Source organism: Triturus cristatus, chromosome 9 (genome assembly GCF_964204655.1).
Source record: "Triturus cristatus chromosome 9, aTriCri1.1, whole genome shotgun sequence".
Taxonomy (NCBI): domain Eukaryota; kingdom Metazoa; phylum Chordata; class Amphibia; order Caudata; family Salamandridae; genus Triturus; species Triturus cristatus.
Genome location: NC_140592.1, coordinates 42,651,329 through 42,668,387, shown reverse-complemented (window position 1 = coordinate 42,668,387; position 17,059 = coordinate 42,651,329). Strand labels below are relative to the sequence as shown.

Here is a 17,059-nt window from a genome sequence, read left to right as displayed (position 1 = left end):
TCTTAAGTGATGTCATCAATTATGTCTTCAGTGACGTCGGGTGTGATGTGCCATGCAGCGTTGTTTTATTGTTATTAATGATAGCTTATATTTTAGACATTACCAATTGAGCTGGGTTTTAGTACTTGAAAATAAAGTCCTTGCCATGACCCATCCCAATGGCATTCAATGTATCGACCTCAGAAGGATGGATGGATGAGCCCGCTCGAGTTCGTCTCAGACTTCCTCATCGGGCACCGAGCCCTCTGAGCTATCACGCCGCCTTTCTGGGACTTTTACTAACGAAAGGATCAGTTGTCAAACACCCCCCCCCCTCCCCACCGCCTGGGGCCACAGCATCGCCAGAGCAGGTAGCCCTGTCTGTGCTGAGCTCAGGAGCTTCTGCTGACAAAGGGACTCAGCCCCCATCTGGCAGAGGAGATTAGCCCAGATCCCGTGCTTGCCGTCCGGAGCTGGATGGGCGCCCACACCTGAAGTGCAAGGCGCTAGGCACAGCTGAGGACAAGGGGCAGGCGATCCTGGGCCTGCCTTCCGGAGCTGGGAGAGCGCCCACAGTTCAATTGCAAGGCTCTGGGCGCTAGGCACAGCTGAGGACACGGAGCAGGCGAAGCTGGGCCTGCCATCCGGAGCTAGGAGAGCGCCCACACCATAATTGCACGGCGCTGGGCGCTAGGCACAGCTGAGGACACGGAGCAGGCGATCCTGGGCCTGCCGTCCGGAGCTAGGAGAGCGCCCACACCTCAATTGCAAGGCGCTGGGCGCTAGACACAGCTGAGGACACGGAGCAGGCGATCCTGTGCTTTGTGTCCGGAGCTGGGAGAGCGCCCACACCTGAAGTGCAAGGCGCTGGGCGTGCTGAGGACACGGGGCAGGCATGGACGGGGAGTACGACGTGATTGTCCTGGGGACCGGCCTGAAGGTGAGCGATGTGTCCACCTCGTATTTCACGTAATGTGACTACTATAGAACCCCCAGGGGCACCGAGGAGGTCAGTGCCGGAACACTGAGGCCAGGAATGCCCATTCGAGGGAATATCGACTGCAGGATGTCAACTACCACTGTGGCGTCACGCTTAGTGCATATAGGTGACGTATGTACTCTTGAGAGATACATATAGTCAGGCAGGGGTATGTGGAGTCAGGGCGCTTTAGCTGCTGATGCGACAGCCCCCCCTCCATGACCCCCCCTCCTCGGAGTCCCTCGCTGCCACCCTCCAAAGGAGCCGCTCGTTCCGCCATAGCCGCTCTCTCACCTGTGTTTCGATCGTCTTTTACCGCTACTAATACCCCCAGTGTAGGGTGTCAGAGCACTTTACATCACAAACACATCATACAGAGACCGGGAATCATTCCATGTATAATTCAATGTATTTGTAATGTTACATAAGGCAAAGCGGACTCCAAGGGGTAGGAGTCGCGTGTCATCTATACTGGTAGGTAGTATGTATTATGAGTGTTTGGTCTGGAGAAGCACAAACTCAGGATTTGGAACGTACCACAGGGGTTGGGTTTGGCTTCTGCCCAAAACTCAGTGGCGGCCCTGCCGCTAAGGCGGACAAGCGTCGCACCACTAATATCTTGCGTCGTTATCATTTTAAGTTTCCTTCTGTTGCAGCAGCTTTCTGGGCGGGGCTGCTCCGAGGAAAGAGGAGCGGGGGAGGAGTGGTTTGCCCCCTCCTGAGTGCTCATATGGGTGGCCCAACAGTCATGCACACGTCCCATATTCTCCATCCAGGCTTCATTACAGCCTGCATAGAGAACATGCCCGGGCCCCAATTCCCTGGCTGAGCGCCGATCCACGGCGCTCAAACCACTCACGACGCTGCATTGCAGCGTTGTGAGTGACTATCGGGAGCCTGGCAGCCAGGCGCTTCCTATATCCTACTGCCGGATGGAGCAGGAAGAAGAGGACGGTGGAGAGGTGGCGGCCAGCCGTCACAGGTAAGTGGATTTTTAAAAAAGTTCCCCCCCTCGCCTCTACCCCCTTCCGACACCACTACCCGAGTCTGGTAGCAGCTGAAACTGCCAAAAAAACCCTTTTTTAGCAACATTAAGACTAAGCTGATTAATGCATTTTTGGAAGATCTGTTTGATCCATTTTTGTTCTGTGCCCAGAGTCCTACCTACTTTTGGGGCGGCTTAAACAACATATTGTGATTTACTGAGCCGTAGGATTTGGTGAAGTCGGACGGTTGTCATGTGATATGCCGGTCCTCATCTAGGGATAGTCTTCAATATGTGTCAGTGAACATGGACAGTGGCGTCTATGGAGGTTGAACTCCTTCCTTCTTCAAGCCTCTGTCCTCGCAGGCGAAGGCTGCAGCAGTCAAAAATGCAAAGGGCCTCATTACAATGGTGGTCAGACGAGCGTCTGACCGCCAACATTTTGGGCACGGGACCATCTGACAAGGAGTCGGCGATCCCGACAGCCCAATTACACTACGACCGCCGTGCAGACTGTTATAAACATGCCTTTTTCTATTGCGGCTTCTGCTTGGCCCGGAAAAGGGCTGCAGCACAAGCCACATTAGAAAAAGAGATGTTTTCGAACATCCATGCACCGGGTGCCAGGCACTATGGTGCATAGATGTTTGGGGGGCACCACATGTTCCCCCCTGGTCTCAAAGCAGAGGCCCACAGGGCATGGGGCCCTGCTATGGGCCCCCAAAGTCCCTTTCCGTCTGCCTTTACAAGGCAGAGAGAAAGAGACATCCTAATCCCTACAATGGTGCCTCCACAGGTACCGCCCCATTGTAGGGATTAGGCTCTCACTGCCACCCCGACGGGCTCCTTGAGCCTGTCGAATGTGGAGGTTTTTACTGCAGCCCAAACTGATCTGACTGCCAGCACTGTAATCCAGCAGTCAGACCGATACTCTGGATGACGGACAGACCACTACCCTAAGAGAAAAACCACACTCTATCCCTTTCATCTAAATACAATTATTTTTCATGAAGACTTTCCCATGTGTCTGTACTTAATTGCTTCAAACATCAAAATAAAATATGTTGTGCCACATTACTCATTATTCATTAAAAATATGCACTATCAGAAAATTGAAAGGTAAGCTCCCACTTATTCTAAATGTAGACTTCATCACTTTATTCCTTCTCGCTCATCACTTACACTTATATTGTTAGATAGTTTAGGAGCATCACAGAGTAGTGATTCTAGTTGACACCCTCAAATAAAAAATATTTTTCTGCTCACATGAAAATGAGAAAAACAGTATGTCATCAATTTAGTTACTCATCCTTTCCAAAACAATAGGATAACATTTAAATCTGTATAACCCATTCATTCTACAGGGGAAACGTTTTGATTTTAATATAAAAAGTGATTCAAGCCCCTTCAATAAAAGCTCCCTATTCCTACCTCTTCCAGGTCATTTCAGTTGATCAATATGACAAAATCAATCCCTTCTACTATTTTTGCATGTACCCAATAAACCAATAAATAGTTACATGGGGCCCGATTCACAGAACTAATTTAAGACAAAATCCTAAACTTAGTACCTTTTTGATATTCACAGAAGGCACTTACTCATTTCGGTATTCACAGAAGTTAGGAGTCCTAACTTTAGGACTCCTAAATGCCTTCTGTGAATACCGAAAGTCTTAAAGTTAGGATTTTTCTCAGTTTAGGAGTAGTAAAGTTAGCAGTCCTAACTTTAGGACTCCTAAACTGAGAAAAATCCTAACTTTAAGACTTTCGGTATTCACAGAAGGCATTTAGGAGTCCTAAAGTTAGGAGTCCTAACTTTACTACTCCTAAACTGAGAAAAATCCTAACTTTAAGACTTTCGGTATTCACAGAAGGCATTTAGGAGTCCTAAAGTTAGAGCTCCTAACTTTTGTGAATACCGAAATGAGTAAGTGCCTTCTGTGAATACCAAAATGAGTAAGTGCCTTCTGTGTATACCAAAATGGTAGTAAGTTTAGGATTTTGACTTAAGTTAGTTCTGTGAATCAGGTCCCTTGTCTGCAAATCTTGCCACATATTCTGCACATTCTTTAAGTCTGGAGCAATTGCTTAATAACTCCTGAAGTGGCAACTCCCTTTACCCGCCACTTCATGCTTATTACATACATTTACATTCATGAAACAGCTACATTGCATGCATTCTGGATAGGTTCTTATTTCTGTTCATTATCAAATATTTTAAAGTGCAAAAAATGTACTTCCTTTTTATTAGTTTGATACATGAAATACACGTTTGTTTCATTGTTTAAAAATATTACGTGAAAATCTTTATCAGTTTAACAAATGATAAAAAAAATATCAATACAGCCAAATGGGTACTTGTTTGTGATATTTCCTCAGCCCCATAAGCCTATGCTTTCTTTTATATCCACCAACCCATCTATGTAGAGTTTGGCATAGGTTGGGGCAAACCACAATCCCATCGCTGTTCCTAGTCTTTGTACCATCTTTTATCAAATATGAACTCATAGTTGGGCAAAGAGTGATCAAAATAGCAATTACTACATCCATGTGTGTGAGATATTCACTAACCTGCTTGATCAAAGCATCTCATATCATTTATACCATCTTAAGCTAAATTCACACACGTAACAACATCATGTAAATCATTGTTAACCAATAGATTTCCCCCTAGATGATTTCTTGTAGTCTATGTTAGCCACAGTTAGCTTCCTAAACATATCATAAGGCATAAGATCCTGTTAGATAGCTCAGCAAGAAGATGCTCTTCCCCTGACGGTTCGTCAGGCCAAGTCAGAATGTCTCTTTAGGAGAAAGCACAAAAGTTGGTTCTTTAGCTCCGGATCAATGGGCGTTTAATAGCAGCATCTGGGTCTGCGCATACCTGTGCCGAGCGCCGGGACACCTCAAATGGGGTAGCTGTACTCTTTAGAAATTGCATTATTATCACTATTATTATTATGCATGCTTTTCTGAAAGACACAGGGCTGTATGTAATAGTTCAGTTCTGTTTTGGGTAAGGTCTGATTTCAGAGAAGTGGAGACCATTCACACAGGCTGTCCACCTACATTTCTCATCTGTAGATTATGCATGGAGAAGCTGGTGGTAGGGAAGTTTGGATTTCCCTGTCACTGTCTGTAAACAGTGGCTCAAAAGGAGATGGACCCACTTCTCTGGCAACTACACAAAACTGCCAGTTCACATTCCTGCCTGGCAGTCTCATTCTTAGCCTCTGTCCTGTCAGCCGTACACATACTGCAGGACCAAAATTGAACTTCTTCTTGCACAATGTAAAGCACCACATGCATGGTCCGTGCTGCACTCACCGAGAGCAAATATCCCATGGGATAGAGTGAAGGACCCAGTTGAAAAGAACTGGCTGAACTTTTATAAACAGGAGAAGCATGTAGGCAACTCTCCAAGTGGTGTAACATAGGCCTGCACAGCCTCCCCGGTGCAGGGGGGCCCCCAAGCGGCAGTGCCCCCCCACAGGCACAGTACCCTGACCTGAGATCTCCTGATTGAGATTGGAGAGGGTCCCCTCTATGTACCTTGCAGGGGCCCCTCGCAATTTTCGTAATGCCACTGAACTCACCCACTGAAGGCACGAGGTAAAAGGAGCTATTTCACCTATGGCAATCAGATGCTGCCACCACTGCCTGTTCCTAGTTCCCCCAGATAGCAGTAGTCACTCTCAGAAAAGAGGGGTGCACTTGGTGTGATTGCAGAACCTGGATCTAGGTCTTAGGCTATTTCACACAGGCCCTACGCGCACACGTTTAGTATGTGTACAGAGGCAAAAAATATAAAATCTACGGAAACATGATCGGAGAAACTCAGGACAAAGGCCACGGAGGAGGACATTTCCATCTCACAGTGGCATTCAAAGATCTCCCTTTATTTTCATTTAGCTTCCCAATTCCATCACACAGGAATGCCTTTCATTCCATTTCCCACTGAATGCCTTCAATTGGATTTCTATTCAGTGGTGTATAGTTTTGGTACATGGCGCCTTAAATCATCTTATCATGTTAACATAATCATCTTTATTCAAAATAGTAATGTTGAATTCCTTGTCTAATGGTTTAATTACCAGTAATACATTTGCTTCTAGTTGTTTCAAAGCTCCTTTCTAAACGTTTGTCAAATGACTCCAATTATACCTGGCACTTTCTTGAAAAGTGATTAAATAATGAATCGCCAATTTAGTGAAAGAATCAATAAAATGTTCTTCACTGCTGTGTGGTGTTCCCAAATTTGTGGTAGAGGGATTGTGGTGCAATTGTGTGATTCAGCTTCTTGCAGAGATGTGGTCCAACAATCTCAAGGGCCATTCTAATACCCCAGTCAATTGGACATTTTGATCACATTGTAATCATGTTTTTTCGATAATGTCTCCAATGTTTGCAGGCCCAAAACACGATTGTGAGATCTTTTACACTTTAGAAAAAGGACATAGTATCTGGCTTGGCCAACCTTCATTCAGTTCTTTGACAGGTCAGAATGGCCATTTATTTAAAGACTTCCCAAACTAATCCAGCCATTGTATGCTCCACATGAAGGATAGCCGCGTCCTTTAACAAGTTCACCACTCCTGCATTTACCTACATCCGTCCCCTGCCTCTGTCAGGAGTAAACAGAGAGTGCGGAGACAGGAACATGCTGTGAGGAGAAAATGCAACAGAATCCCTGTTAGATTGCTGCAGGCGGGCCTGAGGCAGCTGGGGTGCAGAGACTACCAGCCTAAAGGTTAGGGGGTGGGACTTCCAGGTCATGAGCGGCAGCAGTGCTTTTGAAACTACTACTTATGGAAAAGGAGCGTCTTCTCAGTATTAATGATTATATCAGTCAATAATTGACATTTGTCCAAAAAACAATTGGCAGTCCAAATTTTAGTTCCAATAAAGTGTTCCAGTTTTGTTCCAGAAATATCAAAAACAGCATCATTTGTTCAATATCATGTGATCTTGACAACCTACGCGTTTCGTCCTGTGCTGGACGTCATCAGGGCTAGACTTTAACTCAATAATCCTTATTTTGATGAGAGTCTTCTTAGATAGAGCCTTAATCATAGGCATCAATTTCTGGTTGATTGTTGTTTTCAACTCATATTTAATATCGTGTATATTTGTTTGACCATTGTCCTCCCATGGATCCTCCTCCAATCAATATCCAATATTGCATTCAAACGAAGCATCTTTTAGTCTTGCTGTATGATTATTCTTCATATTGACTTATCGATCGTCACTGTATCTGTACTCCTCATTGAACCCCAATTACTTGACTGTTCATATAGAACAAATAATTTTGACGGTGGCCACGATGAACCCGTCACCATGAACAGCGGGTCCGATAAATCCCGCTGCTTTTGGAACTGTTCACTTCCTTTGTTGTGGCACTGTGGTCACCTGGTCACACAGAACAGTGAGTCAGGAGTAGTTATATAGTGGACTTTAATGGTCAGTCCAAAAGAAACACATAGTAATGAAGCAAAAGTCCAGTAAAGATAACAAAACAGATAAACTGGAGGACTCCTTGTCCTCTGTCTCAGTCACTATACTCTTGGGGTCAGTCTCTCCCTCCCGTTCTCTTGTCAGGAGACGTCTTTGGGTTCTCTTCTTCCTTTCCCTCTGGATGCAGGAAGAGGGGTTAGTCGGCAGGAGCCTCGGAGGAAAAGATAGACAGGAATCAGGTATACAGGGGTTGAGGCAGTCAGTTTACCACCACCGTCACCTGGGGGCAGGGTTGTGTAGGGTTTAAAGAGGGTAAGTACAGAGAACACGGGCCAAAGTGCACATGCATAGATTGGTGACCTTCACCGCCCCAACCTCCACCAACCCGCGGTAAAATAGTTGAAAAAAGGTGCTTGCCTGTGGCCACGGCCCTCCTGGGTCATGGCAGGGGGAGTCTCACCGCCCTCCTCCTCTCCGGGTCAGCTGGACTCTTGGACCTTGCCTCTAAGCAGTTCTTTGGTCTGGGCATCTCCTTCCTGCTCTCCTTTTTCTGGTGCTTCTCGCTCGCTTCGGGGTTTCAGCTCCTCGGGGTTCTCTCTCCGCAAAGTGACCTGCTCCATGGCCTCCTCCTCTCTTCCTCCTCACCCCTCCTCTTGTTGTGTCTATGCACACCGGGGCTGGACCACCGACCTCCTTTTCCTGGTGCCCGATCGCGGGCACCATGTTGGATTTCACGGCCGCGAGAGGCGCCGGGTTACACTGCCTTCCTTCCAGGCATGGACGATTGGGCCATGTATTCGTCGGTTACCGAGACAAAAAGTCCACGTTCCCTTGAGCTCGCCCAGGTGTATGGAGGGCCTGAAAAGAAAAAGGCTGTAAGGACCGGAACCAGCGGAGTATCTTGGGGTTTGCGTCTTTGTGGTTGGCGAGCCATGTGAGAGGTGCATGGTCAGTGATTAGAAAGAAAGAGCGTCCGAATAAGTAATACTGTAGGGCTTCCATAGCCCACTTAATGGCTAAGCATTCCTTCTCCATTGTTGCGTAGTGGGTTTCTCGGGGGAACAGCTTACGGCTGAGGTAAAGGACAGGTCATAGATCGCCCTGCTGGTCAGGGTGTGATAGGATAGCCCCTGGGCCACGGTCAGAAGCATCCGTTTGCAGGACAAACGGTTTCTCGCAATCGGGACACATTAGTACAGGGTCCTGACACAGTAGGGACTTCAGGGACTGGACGCTTTGTTCCTGGTTAGTAGTCCCGTCTACCTGGTTGTTGGGGTATCGGTGGGATAACAAGTCCATGAGAGGGCATGCTATGGAAGAAAAGTCTGGGATAAAACGCCTGTAATAACCAACCAGGCCAAGGAATGCTCGTATATCCTTTTTGGTAGTCGGTCTGGGTATGTTTTGTATGTCTTCTCCCTTGGTGTATTGAGGTCGTAATGTCCCTGCTTGAAGGAAGTATTCTAGATACTCAATGCGGTCGGTACCCAGAGGGTCTTCTTGGGATTGAGTGTAAGTCCCGCTTGGTGGAGAGAGGAGAAGATACCTTGTAGGTGTTGTTGGTGTGTCTCCCAATCGGGGCTGTATACCACAATATCATCCAGATAGGCCACGGCATATGTTTGGTGAGCTCATAGAATTACATCCATTAGCCTCTGGAATGTCGCGGGGGCTCCGTGTAAACCAAAGGGCATGACCTAAAATTGACACAGGCAAGATGGAGTGGAAAAGGCCATTTTCTCTTTGGCGGCTGGACTGAGAGGTATCTGCAGTACCCCTTTGTCAAGTCGATAGAAGACATTACCCAAGCCCCTCCCAGTCTTTCTATGGAGTGTTTTATATGGATTGTTATGTGGTATTGTGTGGGTTTTTTAGGGTGTATTTATGTGGTATTGATTAGTGTGTAATTAGGTGGAATAGAATTATGTGGTGTTGAGTGGTATTATGTGGATTGTAATTATGTTGCGAGGTGGTATGGTATGGTATGGTATTATCCTCATCCACGAGCACTTCGCATGGCCAAAGATTTTCCTCTTTGACTGGACAGTCACTTCCACCCCAACACTTGGGGTGGTTTTCCTCTCCGGCCATAATAGTCACATTGCTCTTTTCGTTTTGTGTTGGATTAAGTGATTTTCTTGTACTGGTCAAGTACTAGGCCATGTGAACCCATGTGCTTCTATTTCTCTTTTTTGCTAAAGTATGTATGATTTTCTTCTAAAAGAATTTTTCTTTATTTCCATGTCCTTCTCAGCCCTGATGAGTCATAGCTACACACAGTGTGACGAAACACGTGTCGGCTGAATGTTCTTGTACCATGTATTGGTCAGACTTTGTTATATATAAAGAACATCACTCTGAAAAATGTCATTGTTGTTGATGTTTTCCTTTCAAGAAACCTGAGTCTCTGATTATTGTTCAGTTCGCTTTATATGCTAACAATAGCGTTATCCTGATTGCGTGCGCAGGACTTTGTTTGCTATGGTATGGAGTGGTGTTGCGTGACTACATGTCTTAGAAAGTGAAGAAAAATCCTGGCCTGTATGAGCCCACACACTGAGTTGGGAAACAGGCTCTGTTTAGTCGAGTCTCTGTTGCGCTGTAAAGCACACATATGGGCCAGGCAACACATGGGATGCAAGAAGGGCGGAGGCATGCTAGTAAAGGGCCTGTTAAGTTTCTGCCTCCAAGCTGTTGGCTGGTCTCAAATTTATTGCCAAAGCTAGTGGATGCCCTTTCTATTTACTGTCATTTAAACTTAATATTTATTACAAAATATAACTCTGTCACCTAACGTTGACGCAAGCAGTTTACCTTGCTGGTCTTTTTATGAAAGAATGTGAGGTTGGGAAGGAGGCTGAAGCAAGATATCATATAAATGGATATATGACCTTTTGCAGCTTGCTCTGAAACTGTTGATCTGGACTGGTTGTGAACAGGCTCAGGGCTGTTTGTCGCAAAGTGCAGTGATATAGGACACATTTTATGCCTGAGCTTGTGGTAAACTATAGCTACAACAGTAACACCTGTGGTGTATCCAAGTTTTATAAGAGGGCATAATGAATGTAATTAATGTTATCAGGTCTCCCAGGATCGTTTTCTAATGGCTTAGTAGGAAAGCATCATTTTATCGTCAGTCAGTGGCAGCGACACTTACATTATTACAAATGCATCGGATCCATCATGTGCCTCATACTTAATCCTTGCTTCTGGCTGGATAAAAAACGCAATCTCAGACTCTTGACTTTCTTTGTTGAATTAAGCAGAAAGATGACACAATATCATCAGATCCAAAGTGGTAAGAGCGAATCCTGTTAGTCAAATGTCTTTAAATCTGCACGCCAAAACCAGATTTCGTTTTGCAATTGCTACTATAAACAATAATAGCAATGTCGCTTCCTGATGAAAAGAGACCCGACCCTAACATTTTCAAAATAAAAATGTCTTGCAGTCATGTATTTGAACGAAATATGATACAGACGTTACTCTAGTAAAAAGCCATCGGTAGTGGTGGGATTCGAACCCACGCCTCTGGAGAGACTGAAGCTTTAACCTTGCGGCTTAGACCACTCAGCCATGATCCGTTCTGTCCAACAGACTGCAAAAGAGAGTTACTTCTGTGTCGGACAGTAGATGACGTTGAAATGAGGCCTGTAAATATGCATTTTACATTGGCTGGCGTCTGCCTCTTTCCTCCTGCAGCAGCACTTTCAACAAGCATTGGCATAGCCAATAGGTCTCGCATTTGGGACGTTATAAGTGTAGCCATGCAACAGTTGCATAACTAAATACTTATAAGTAAGGCTCCCGGTTTTCCGTTTAAACGGATTTATACATATAAATGCAGACGGAAATCTTTTTTTCTTTCGTCTGTATTTATACATTTAAACGGAAAAAAACTGACAAACCAGACTAGGTGCTTCAGCTCAGGGTTGCCTTTTCTGATGCATCGAGGAATGCAGGCTGCTCTCTGCACATGAAAGGCGCCCTGCTAAGAGGGCGGACTCTTAGAGCAGCATTTGGCACTCTCCCTTCACAGGTCATTCATCAGTCATCAGGCCCCATGCGGGGCGTGGGGTAGTCATCACCATCCGGCATGCTCTCCCCGTATCACTTCTGGGTGTGTGAAGCGTTTCATTGTCTGAGAGTGCTTCGCTTTATCAAGGTGAGCTCGGGCAGTGTTGAAGACTGTTGCTTCTGCCTCCGGGCGCCTTCCCCTTTTGAAATGTGCATTCCTTTACTTGGGTCCGCGCTTTCAGCGGCATCTTGTCTACAGGAACTACTCCCCTCCCAGTTCGTAAACTTGGACTACTGGGAAGCTGAAATAGGTGGCCTTAAATATGAGAGCAACAAAGAAACAACTCAATTGCTTATCGTAATCTTCATTACAACATGGTAATCTTAATTAGAGCACTGCTGAAAACGCTGCCACAGAACAGAATCAGGAGAGTGGCGAGCAGTGGTGTGGCATGCTGCATTGACCTTATGGAAACAAGGAAAATGCCCCTGCCCCAAAAAAACATGTTTGGTACTAACTGGGGTTCAACAGGTTGTTACATCTTTATGCAAAGCCACCCCCTTTTCCTCATTCGCAATGTGCGGGAGGAATACCCTACGCTTATTACCTGCCTCTTCCAATCTTCATAAGGGAGAGTGCCCCTCAGCTCCAGGAATGCAGTGGCCATGCATATTGAAGATCTCACTGTACCCTGCACTGGCTGCTTTCGGGGCGGAACAGACGGAAGGGGCTCTCGGGTTACATGGCACCAAAGGCTGCCCAGGAAGAAAAAGCCAATGCATATGAACAGATAAAATGTAACTGATGCTCGGGTAAAGCTCTCCAATACCTCCGGGCCCAGTTCCATTGTACTTTGTGCTCGGGTGAAGAATGCTTCCGATGTTGAAACAAAGCATTTCGCAATCTCCTCTGCTCAAAAATATGTACACTCACCTTGCGTTTTAGCAAGTTATAAATAGATATTTATAACAGTATACTTTGGAAAATGATCTCCTCCGCTTAAAAAAAAATGGAATAAAAATCTGTCAAAATAATTCCTATGTTGGTCTAAATAATCCCAGGGAAGTTGTTCAGCAATGAGAAAAAAGAATGGGTTGCTCCCTCAAAGATACAGCTTGACATTTAACATCTGTCTTTGAATGCACATCAAATGTGACAAGATAAGAACAGGATTTAAAGATCCCTAGGGTGTACAGCCCCACAGTAAAGGTTTCCTCATGCAAGTTACTCAAGGTCTGTTTAGGCCCATGTTCTCTTTAAATTATTTTGGCAATTTTTTCAGATGAATGTATTGTGTTTCCTTAATTTGATGTATATATAAATATATCTAAACCTATACCATCTGAGTACAAGTGTGCAGTGCCTATTCAAATAAATGTGGAAAAATACTAGCTGCAGCATCTTCTTTTGCTTGCGACAAAAATAAATGTGGATAAATACAGAAAAAATTACCAAAAAATAAATATGGATAAATACAGGCGGAAATGTTAAAAAAATAAATACCATAAAACCGGGAGCCCTACTTATAAGGTACCAAAAGCGAGACCTATTGGCTATGCAAAGCGGCCGCGAAAGTGAAAGTGATCGCGATCACGATCAAACGTCAAAGCAGCCGTGAAAGTGGAAGTAATTGCGGTAAAGTGTGGCGCGCGCACATGCACTGTAGCTCTAGGCTGGCCTGGTAGCACTTTTTGGAGCCCTCTCAATAAGTCTCGCCAGACCAGCGCATGCGCTGGGTCAGGCGAGACCTAAAAAGGGACTAATTTAAAACAACCTTTCCCATTGTATTTTGTGTACGTGATTCAGGATGCAAATGGGGCACATACAATTTGATTTGTTCTGTCGGGGCAGCAGCGACTTGTGGGAGGTGGTGGGGGATGCCACGAGGAGATGAGGAGATTTATGGCAAACATGAAGCGAGGAGGCCCGAGCCGTGGTAAAGAATGAAAACAAGGACTTCAGCGCACTCTGTGAGTGGGCAGACGAAGGTCCCCTGCAGGACCCTCCTTTTCCAATGCCCCTTAAACATTACTCGGACCGCACAAACACTCTCCTTCGTGTTACTTTCCCTTCCCACCAGCCTGTCTCCCGTGGCTTACTTCCCAGGCTCGTCTACACCCAGGTGCTGCCTTCACACGCAAGTCCGCTCCCTGCATTTCAGCCCTTACCACTGGTCTGGCCCTCTTTTCTGCTCTCAGAAGAGGTCTGAAGAAAGAACGAGGAGCCGCATCGACGTGATGCATCTGAGGCCCGTCCGCGTCGAGCTCCTCCCCGGGCCCGTCATGCTTTTGTCTCTGGAGGAAATATTAAGTTGAGATAATGGGCTGGATCTTACTATCTCATGGCCCTCACTTCCAGCGCCTGCCCAGGCTCTGTGAAGGGAAGCGGTGTGTTCCCCCTCCCGTCCCATCAAGTTGAAGAAAAGCAGCCGATCTCCATGCAGCAGCTCTGAAAACAACTACGCTTGCAGGGAAACCGACACCGACCTGCAAAAAGTAACACCGCCCATGCACCAGCTGAAAAGCTTGAGCTAACGCACTTCAGCCCGTCTCCCGTGGCTGTCCCCTTACTTCCCAGGCTCGTACACGCCCAGGTGCTTTCTTCACACACAAGTCCGCTCCCTACATTTCAGCCCGTACCACTGGCCTGGTCCTCTTTTCTGCTCTCAGAAGAGGTCTCCATGCAGCAGCTGTGAAATCAACGGCGCTTGCAGGGAAACCGACGCTGACCAGCAAAAAAGACGCAATGATCCGTCGGGGACGCACAGCATGCCTCGCGAAGCGAAGCAGGTTGTGCTGCAGCGCTAGGCGACACCTAATAAAGGCAGACTCTTGTTTATATTTGCATCGAGCGTGATGCAAAAATAAACACGCGCCGCTATTGCCAAAGCCCTTAATGGAAAAAAAGTGCCTACATGAGTAAACAAGGGAGACAGTATCACGCCGCCAGTACACGATCCAGTCCAGGTGGGCGGGGCCAAAAGTAGACAGGGCGGTAACAAGGAGGGACTATAAAGCCTCCTTCACAATAGAAAGCCAGTGTTTAGCCTGAACTATGATGCAAGCCAATGGGAAGAAGGGGCGTGGCTTCAAGTCTCCTTCTGAAAGTGTATCGATAACAATAAGCCTCGCAGAGCGGGGAGCGCATGCGCGTTCCAGCGCTAGGTATGCGAGACCTAAAAAGGGCAATGCTGCTGTGGAAGCCACCACAATCTTTAAAGGAGAAGACACTGCTGGTGTGCAAAGTTTCAAATGTGTTTCTCCAAAAATTTCCTGAAGTTATTTTGAATTTTACAAATACAAAACTTTAAAGAAGAAAAGCGAGAGTGAGATAGCTATAATCTGCTGCACCTGTCAGGACAGAAAATGTCAGCACAAGTCATAATTAGGACGTGAGATAAAAATGTTGCCAGCGAAGCTGTGTGAAGCTCCTAAATTTTTCACCTCATGAAGATGCAAAGTTTGTACATGTTCAAGAACTTCATCCATGTTTGCCATTTTCCGCAAAAAGGGTTTGAGCGGGATAGTTTTCCCGCATATGCAGTTTTTTTGAGAGAATTTTCCTGCTAAATGGAAGATCCTTATTTCAAACTTTCCTTCTAAAACCTGCTTTTACCTTATTTTAACTTTGCAAAGTTTGTGAGGTGTACGAAAGAGGAGTGTGGCAAATTTCACAACTACTTCGATTACCCCTCATAAATTTGACTTTTACACAGTGCACACAACAAACTGAAATGTCTCTTGCCTCTTAAACATCAGGTGTTGTTACTTTTCAACCAGGTGTTATTTTTTAATCCTACACATTTTGATGACTTTGAAGGATTGAAGCGGAATTTGACCCCATGATTGAAACCTGTGACAGACTTGTGCAGTGGAGCCCAGCGTGTCCTTCTGTTGACTGGCTGTTTTCAAACGTCAGGTGGCTCTTATGAGCACACCCCCTGCTATATCTTAATCCCTCTACACTCTGCACCAATCAAAAGTTTCTAACCTCTGCGGGCACTTAATCCTGCCTCCACTCTCCCTCTCCATCACGCTTCCTGTGTTTGCTCGCTCTTCGTGCAGCTACTACTCAAACCTATGCACAGTCCACACTTCTCCATGACACGGGCACTAACCTGATAGGAAGATGTGTGCTTCTGTTGTGCATATCAGTAGAGTTTAACGTAAAGTCTATTAAGATCCCAAAGACCACATGCTGCGGCCTGTGCCCGCCCACCATGCATGAACCATAGTAAGTACTCAAGATAAATGTTAGTTGTTGCTTAGTGTTGATAGCAGTAGTAAACTACACCACATAATACTACGGACTCACCTGGGATGCACCGGTGTGGGGTGGTACTTTGGTCTGTGAAGACTTGGGTAGCATTTCAGCAACCCCAGACGACTTTTCTCTGTTCTCTACTGATGAAGGGCCAAACCCAGAAACACATGTCTAGAGATAACAGCAATACCTGCACCAACTTTGGTGAAAAGCTACAGCAACCTTTAGGTCTGCATACTACATTTGCCAGAATGCAATAGGTGCACTGTGCTGGGATGAGAGGCAGTGTGCTTTCTCCTCCCTTGTGTTTACACCACATAGTATGTTGTGCTGGAGGTCTTTGAGCGCAGTGCTCAGGGTCACCACGGTTGAAGCGCCTTCAGTGCAACATTGGAGGGATTAGTTTCTGCCTCGCGTGATACAGTCGGGTTAATAGCCTTAAGCTCTTACATCAGTGCGGATTAGCAGGTTTGTCTGGACCGTCTTCTTCGTTTAATTGAAAAGGCGATCGAAATGCACAACCTTAGAGCGGATAACTGCTCTCCCAACCTGGTATCCCATCTGCACCTCTCAGAGGCTGGGAACACTGGTCGAACAGTTCAATGGATGGAGGCTCCATGGTAAGGATCATGTGAGGCCTGCAGGCCACAGGCATAAGCCTTTGAAGAACAGACAATGATCTCTTTAAGTCTGCCGAAGATGATACAATACTTAGCATAGAGTAGGGCAATAGTAGCACAAACTATTAACGCCCTAAGGGACGTCTGGGTGGAGAACTCTTTGGGTATTCAGAGCAATAATGTGGTTTAATTTTCTATCAGATGAACATACGCAAAACCCCTCCCATTCGTCCCTCAGCAAGAGAGTTCAAGTGTCAATATGAATATTAAATTACTATAAATGGTACCAGTTCCTAAAGAAAAATAGAGGGACAACAGCCTGTTATGGTTGCAAGAAAGGGTAGGTGTCTCCAAATAAGGAATGCGTGTGTAAGAGTGGGGAGTGATACTCCTGTATGTGTTGTGCCCTCACACACCCTTTCAGGTGTAAAGCATCATCATCGGGCACTGCTCCTCGTTGGCTACAGTCCCTCACTGGCCCTACAAGAGGGGTCTCTGTTGAAGATCTTTTAGGAGTTGTCGCAGTTGTGCATGTGGGTGTGTGGGCCAAGTGGTGAATGTGAGTGCTGTTAAAATAACCCGTTGGTACCCTGAAAGGTTTATTATAGAGTCCTCTGGGTTAGGTTAATATCTAGACGGGGATGGAGATGCACTTTATGCTAATAGAGAGGGGATAGAGCAGATATAGTCCCACTACTCTCAGCCCGTTTAACAGTGTTATTGTGATGTTAAAAGTGAGGGGTGGTCGACATGTTTCGCGC

General features: G+C 46.0%; 1 protein-coding gene across 4 annotated transcripts in view; it reads left to right on the top strand.

Moving 5' to 3' along the window:
- The first annotated feature begins 425 nt into the window (after positions 1–425).
- The window catches only part of LOC146797348 (rab GDP dissociation inhibitor alpha-like), a 231,822-nt gene continuing 215,188 nt past the window's right edge, over positions 426–17,059 (top strand). For 3 of the 4 annotated variants that reach the window (XM_085627548.1, XM_085627547.1, XM_085627545.1), the window contains exon 1: positions 426–919. In XM_085627548.1, coding sequence (XP_085483674.1) covers positions 875–919 — 45 coding nt within the window. In that variant the 5' untranslated portion in view covers positions 426–874. Of the gene's footprint in view, positions 920–1,782; positions 1,941–17,059 lie in introns of those variants that run through there. The other variant, XM_085627546.1, reaches the window with a different exon arrangement.